At 41.8% G+C, this 6,441-nt stretch overlaps 1 protein-coding gene across 1 annotated transcript; it reads right to left on the bottom strand.

Moving 5' to 3' along the window:
* Nucleotides 1-3,830: 3,830 nt before the first annotated feature.
* Nucleotides 3,831-6,189, bottom strand: cep20 (centrosomal protein 20). The gene is made up of 4 exons (XM_041933634.1): nt 6,133-6,189; nt 5,266-5,463; nt 4,861-4,945; nt 3,831-4,371 (listed from the first exon to the last, which is right to left on the bottom strand). Exons 1-4 carry the CDS (start codon nt 6,158-6,160, stop codon nt 4,242-4,244), a joined length of 441 nt encoding a protein of 146 aa, XP_041789568.1. The 5' UTR covers nt 6,161-6,189; the 3' UTR covers nt 3,831-4,241.
* Between the last annotated feature and the right edge of the window lie 252 nt (nt 6,190-6,441).

Genomic DNA, 6,441 nt, shown 5'->3' with positions numbered 1-6,441 from the left:
TTCCATTTTGTGCTACTTTATATTTGTACTCCACCACAGTCATCTGCTACCTGCAGTTATTACCTTCCAGATTAAAGTCTTACTTGTTAAGTGTACCACAAGATCAGAAAATATGATGTATTTTTACAGGTTAAATGGGCTGTGCTGCTTAATGGGTACTTAAATTACACTTCTAAGTACATTTTGCTGATGAAATTTTAGCTTAGGTAACATTTTCAATGCAAGACTTTGGCTTGTAATAGTAATAGTTTTTCCACAGCAGACATTTGTCTCGCCACAGGAGTAAAAACACAGGTGTTACTTATAATGTCAATGATAACTCCGTTCTATTGAAATGTCCCAGTAAGATATGGCAGATAGCCAGTATGCATGATGGAATTCAGCCATTGTTAATGTTATTATTTGCACCCTTTGCTTTTCACTACTGTGACATGTCAAAATGTCTTCTTTGAATATATTTTCCTCACAGGTAAGGTTGTGCATTGTTCCCTGCTAAGGTGAAGATTCATACTGCATTTTCAGTTTTAGCATCTGTAGTCCTTTTCAGCTATGCTCAGGATCATACATTTTCACCTCAAGTAAATGGCTGCATGCTCCATTCCCACACCCTGTTTTTTAGCTTATGCAATCTGCTCCTACTCCTCATAAGGCAAGGTGTCCCCAGCACAGGAATCCCCCTTCACTGTCATCACTCCAAGAGATTCCCCCCCAATACATAACTCATAATTCACAGAATGAATGCGAGTCTTTCTGTCTGTGTGTGTGTGTGGACATCCCACGTGCGTGTCTTCTGTCGTTACGCACATTGCATTCCACTATCCCAAACAGCCCTACCCCCCCTCCATCCCACCCCTGCTGCATCCCTCCTGTTTCCAGCTTCTTTCCAATGGAACTTCCTATATAAGGACACCAATCTATTTGCTCTAATAAATCAAGCAGCTGGTTGATAGCTGGGGCCTGTTTTGTGCCAGAGAGGCACAGCACTGCACCAGTGTGTGTGTGTGTGTGTGTGTGTGTGTGTGTGTGTGAAACCTGATGACAGACCAAAGACACAGAGGACCTCAGGGCTCCCTCTGGCTGACATCAAGGGGGCAGGGTGCTGTTAACGAAGGAGAAACTAGGGTTGAAAAACTCAGGGAGACAGGGTGAGAGGCAAGGCAGAGGGAGGGATGAAGAACGAGACAAGGAGGAGGAGGAGGAGGAGGAGAGAGGGAGACAAAGCAGCAGATACACTGAACAGAGAGGTTGCAGTGTGTGCCATATAAGGACAGTGGGGTCTGTGTGGAATCTCGGCAGCTTTCTGTGTTACTTTCTAGCACAGGCAAGCACCCCGAGCCCCAGTGACTAAATATGGTCCAGCAGCAATATCGTTGTTCAAACAAACAAAGTTGTTTCTTCACCTGTGGCTGTGACAGACACATGCTTTATGGCTTATCAATGTGCAGCACAACGAGGCAACAAGGGAATATGGTGTCAGTCCAAGAGGAAGCCTACGCAGTGTATATTTCAGATAATTTTTGCATTGCAACTTCACGCCACAGCTTTGGTCTACTTCCCACAGCTATATTACAGGATCTTTACTCTCTAACTGCTGTCACCTCTGTATTTCTCTTTAACGTGATGTATGTATGACACATGCCAGGAGAACGGAGGACAGGATGTCCTGACAAAATGACTCTGTCCTAAACGTTGGCCAGAACATTTGTCCTCTCCTGGTTGTCTAAGATGGGCAACAATCTCGAAGTGATTCCTCAGAGCAATGAATAAACCTATGAAAATCCAATGGTGACAATGAGGAGAGGAGGCGGTGGGAGTGAACATGGATAAAAAGTCTGGGTGAAGGATGGTTAAATCAACGGTTGTCAGTGAATCCCACTTAAAAAGGGACAGACTTAGAAGGATACAGAATAAGCCTACATGAAAACTAATTTTAAGCAACAAATGACTGAGTTTATGCAGTTCACCACTCACAAGCAAACAGCTGACAGTGTACATGTGGACTGTCCTTCAACACAGCGTGGATAGAATACATACAATAAACATAACATGAACTGTAATGCAGAGGTCTCTACAGTACGTTTAATGTTTTTCTTCACCCTCATGTCCATAGAAGGCCATCCATCGGGGAGAAAATATGTTTATGGATGTGTTTGACCCTGGTGGAATGCAATTGCATTCTAATTTGAGACCAGGGGCAAACATCATTTAGCTCCGCTGCAGTCAAAAGACCACTGCATTCAGTATTTACACAGTATTTATACAGCTGCCGCTTTTACACACAACTCATTTATACAGTGGAGGAGAAAGGTTACCTATTATTGGGCAAAATGCCAATCGAGCAATCGTGTGCCATTGTTCAACTTCCTCTGCTTATAAAGCCATTTTCAAGAGAACGTTCATATCTTGTGCCAGTAAACTGGCCGCTTCAGGACAACAGTATCGAAGGGCAAACCAGGTCTGCTTCAAGGCAGCCATAGAAATTCAGACTCCAAATGTCTCAAATGAGGCTCGCTTTGACTCTATTTTAAACAAGCATATGCATTTAATAACACATCATATCCTTTGTAATAGGACTAAGAAGCAATAAATTAGGACACTGTATAGAGTTAAGTGTACATTACATCTTGCTGCACAATCTGCACTGACGGTAAATGGTCACATTTCATCTGTAAAGCTGTTCGCTCCATCAGAGGCACGGCTAAATTCAGCAAGTTCTACCATGTGTGCTCTTATGACCTCACTCTCACTGAACTAATTTGAGAGCTATTATCTCATCTATCAAAACCTCTACAATCAAGAATGAGAGGTGCTGATATGGTAGACAAGATAAATACACTTCTAAAAGCTAAAAACCATTTAGATGTGGATTGTATTACAGATAGTGGAAATGGTCCAACTCAGTGTCCAGCATCAGTTATCAGGCTGAGAAATAAATGCCTGGCCCCGTAGATAATCAGTTCCAGAAAGTCTGGGTTTTAAATCGTGTGAGATAGCAATGTCAAGTTCCCTTAAATGGTGAGAAAGGAAGTGAGATGCGAGGAGCAGGCTTGTTGCAGTAGATGTTTGTCTGCTGCAGGAGTGGGTGCATCTTTGACAACTTGCTGAAATCCTGCACAGTTAATATTATTTTATTATTGCTATTATGGAGGTCGCTAGGACCCCGGTGTCTAAGCTGCAGAGAACACAGCAAAAGTGGTGAACAAGCAGGAGGGCAGCCATGTAAATAAATCTGGAGGATGTTCCATTCAACTCAGCATGGACATGCTGATTGTCAGCCTCATAATCATGAGGTATCATTGGTAAAAACATGTCAGATCAGCTCACAGGCAAGGGTGAAGGGGCAACACGGTCTGTGCAGCCAAACCCACCCAACACAATGAGTGCCACAAATGTTAAGACAATCACAGGAAAGTAACTGAGTGTGAATATAGAAAATGTTCAGGTGTAGCTTATTCAGCACTATTTAAACTGTACTGTGATGAAAACTGCATAAAGGAAATGCTCGAAAGTACATTCTGTACTTGCAAATGCAGCTCTGACTCCAAGCAATACACTTCATCAAAGTTTCAACTAAAAAGTTAACTCCATGTCTCTATATTCTGGAACGGACATTATCTAATAAGATTACTTTAACTACAATATTAATGCAATTAGAATAGCTTGTTTTTCATGCACAGACAAACAGTTAGCGGCTATGAGGCTGCAACAGGTTACAATAAAATATCACTATTCAGACCTGTTTCAGCAGCAGTCGTCTTTTCTCTTTGGTGAGGCTGCCACCATGTGGTAGCTATAACAACAGCACTTCCACAAACAATTTTGACTCAGTGTAGTGTATAAATATAAAACATTTATTTTTGAACAACTATAAGACAATAAAAAAGTATCCAACTTGAATCTTTGAGAGAATGAGGAATACAGGTTACCACAGTGCCATCATAACCGATGCTAAACATAAAGCCTGATATTAAAAGCTAAATAAAAAAAAAGGCCATCCAGGTTTATTGGCAACTGACAGTAAAAAGCAATACATAGGATTTGTGCATTTTTATCAGCTCAGCAGAATTCATGTAGTCCATGCTGGGCTGGCTGTAGATTACACTCTGGTGAAAACAAAGTGAAAAACTGTGAAGATTACATCATTAGAATCTGACAAGATGCTGGAACATTTCACGTCATCTATTAAAGTGTAAAAGCGTCTCTTCAGTCCACGCTTGTCACACTACTCAGTGCATCAACTTTTAGGCATCAGGTCCAGGTACTGTGTTGCTGGTAGCAGTACCAGTTGGCAGAGGGGCTCCCCGCAGAAACGCCTTTCCACCATTATCACTGTTGTTCATGAAGTGGCCCACCAAGCCATAGAGAAGAGGTCTGGAAGGCAAAATGTGAAAAAAGTTAATCTGAGTGAGAGGAAATGGGCTGACTGATAAGATCCTGGGCCAGAATCAGACCCAGGTCATTATGTCACATTGGTACGCGCTCTATCCACATGGTTAATTATGTGTTTTTCAGTTTTCCCCGATGGTACACAGAGACAGAAGTAGACGTGATGGGAAAAGGAACAGTGATATGAAAGCGATGCAGCACAGATTACAATCCCTGATGCATCTTCTGAGCCCTGTGTGCTAAACTAAGACACCCCAGAGACATGTAGAATTTTACAACACAAACTACTAGTCGTGTTTTTCCAAAGCAGTAGAGGGGACAAACTGAAATTACTAAAAATCTCTGATATTTCAAGATGGAACCATAACAACAGTGATGATTCACAGAGCTTTTGAGATCACTATGCTGTAACTGATACCCCCAGAGAGATCAGTAAATATCTGAACACTGTGTTGGACAGCAGACAGTACTTACACAGACTTGGAACTTGCATCCTCTGTGACTTTCAGCTCATTTGCCAGGAACTGTCTGTCCAAGGGAACTTCCGGTTGGCCTGACTCTGAGAAAACAAACAGACCTGAGGTAAGAAGGAGTTCATTTTGCTCTACAATAGTGATTGGTTACATTTCAGAAATAGCAGCTGGGATAATACAGCTGCTTCCGCATCAAAACGTTGTCCAACTTTGAAAAACTGGCTGTTGTTTATGCCTATTGACCATAAAGTGATCAATCCCATAAGCTTTGGGTGGGAACAACAAGGACACATAATGATTTCAACACATATTGTTCCAAGTAAAACGTCACATAAAAAATGTGGCGCATTAGTGATCAAGAATGTGTGTGGTAATGTTTGTGAGAACACTGGTTGTTTTCACCCACCTGCTGTCAGTACTGACGCCGTGTACCTGTACTTGTTGAACTCCAGGTACTCCCGGATGAGCTCGTTGATGAGCAGGTTTTCGTGGGACAGCGGCGGGCGAGGTTCCCGCTGGTCATCCAGGGCGCTGAACACCTCAGCCCGGATACGAGCCTTCAGCTGGCCCAGCACACCGCGGGACTCTAGAGTTTCCCTCACGGCTAAAATGTTCAGGTTTTATTTGATTAAAAAGAAGTCAACTGTTAGGTTCGTTAACTGGGAGCTTGTTTTATATTCTAGTAGTTAGCTTCTGGCGTTAACGGGCTTTACAAATATTTGCCGTACTCCACTGAGTAATTTACAAATTTAATGTTTCTTACTTATTCACAACGAAACATGTTTCTTAAAGTACGACTCAATATCGTATCAGAATCAATAGAATTCACTCTTCAAATCGGAATACATATGATTATTCAAACTTTCCAAAATAAATGCACTTTACCATTTTCCTGCAACTTTCTTAGCCTAACTAGCTAACCTCGCTAGCTAGCTAATGTTAACTATAACGCTAGTTGGCGAGCAGTGTAAAATCCAAGAAAACCTGCAATTATGTGGCACCTAGGTTGTATTTAAATGTGCCGAACTGAAATATAGATTTTAGCATTAGAGACAGCCTTGAGTCATTTTAAGGCGCCCATTTCCTGACAACAAGGGTAATATAGCTATCAAAATTGTAGGATTTTTGAATGGAGACATACACACGAAGGAGTCATGTTGTGGTTAAGCTAGTGCTACTCGCAGTGTCCAGTAAAATGATCTGTCGTTTATCTATTCTAGTTTGATTTAAGAATCCAGTAAGTAGACAAAATCCAATGATAACGACCGCTTACCACACTTTAGTTCAGTGATGGTCGCCATTGCAACAAGTGTAAACAAAAGACTGTCTGCCACTGGTCATCTCAACGACCTGTGCCATCTAGTGACCGAGTTTTGTAACTACAGCTTCCTGGGTCATGGGACGCCGAATGTCACATCCACTGTTTCACTTCTTCGTAAAACACTTCACACCACGCATCTTCCACCACTACAATCTACATTAGTCTGGTATTATTAGCTAAAAACGATCATTAACACTGTTTTTATTGTAAGTGATTCTGGTTATTAGCAGACTGAAGGTTAGAGTTTAGGGTCATCCCAGT

The sequence above is a fragment of the Chelmon rostratus genome, chromosome 3, assembly GCF_017976325.1.
Source record: "Chelmon rostratus isolate fCheRos1 chromosome 3, fCheRos1.pri, whole genome shotgun sequence".
Lineage (NCBI taxonomy): Eukaryota > Metazoa > Chordata > Actinopteri > Chaetodontiformes > Chaetodontidae > Chelmon > Chelmon rostratus.
This window is presented reverse-complemented; position numbering and strand designations above follow the sequence as displayed.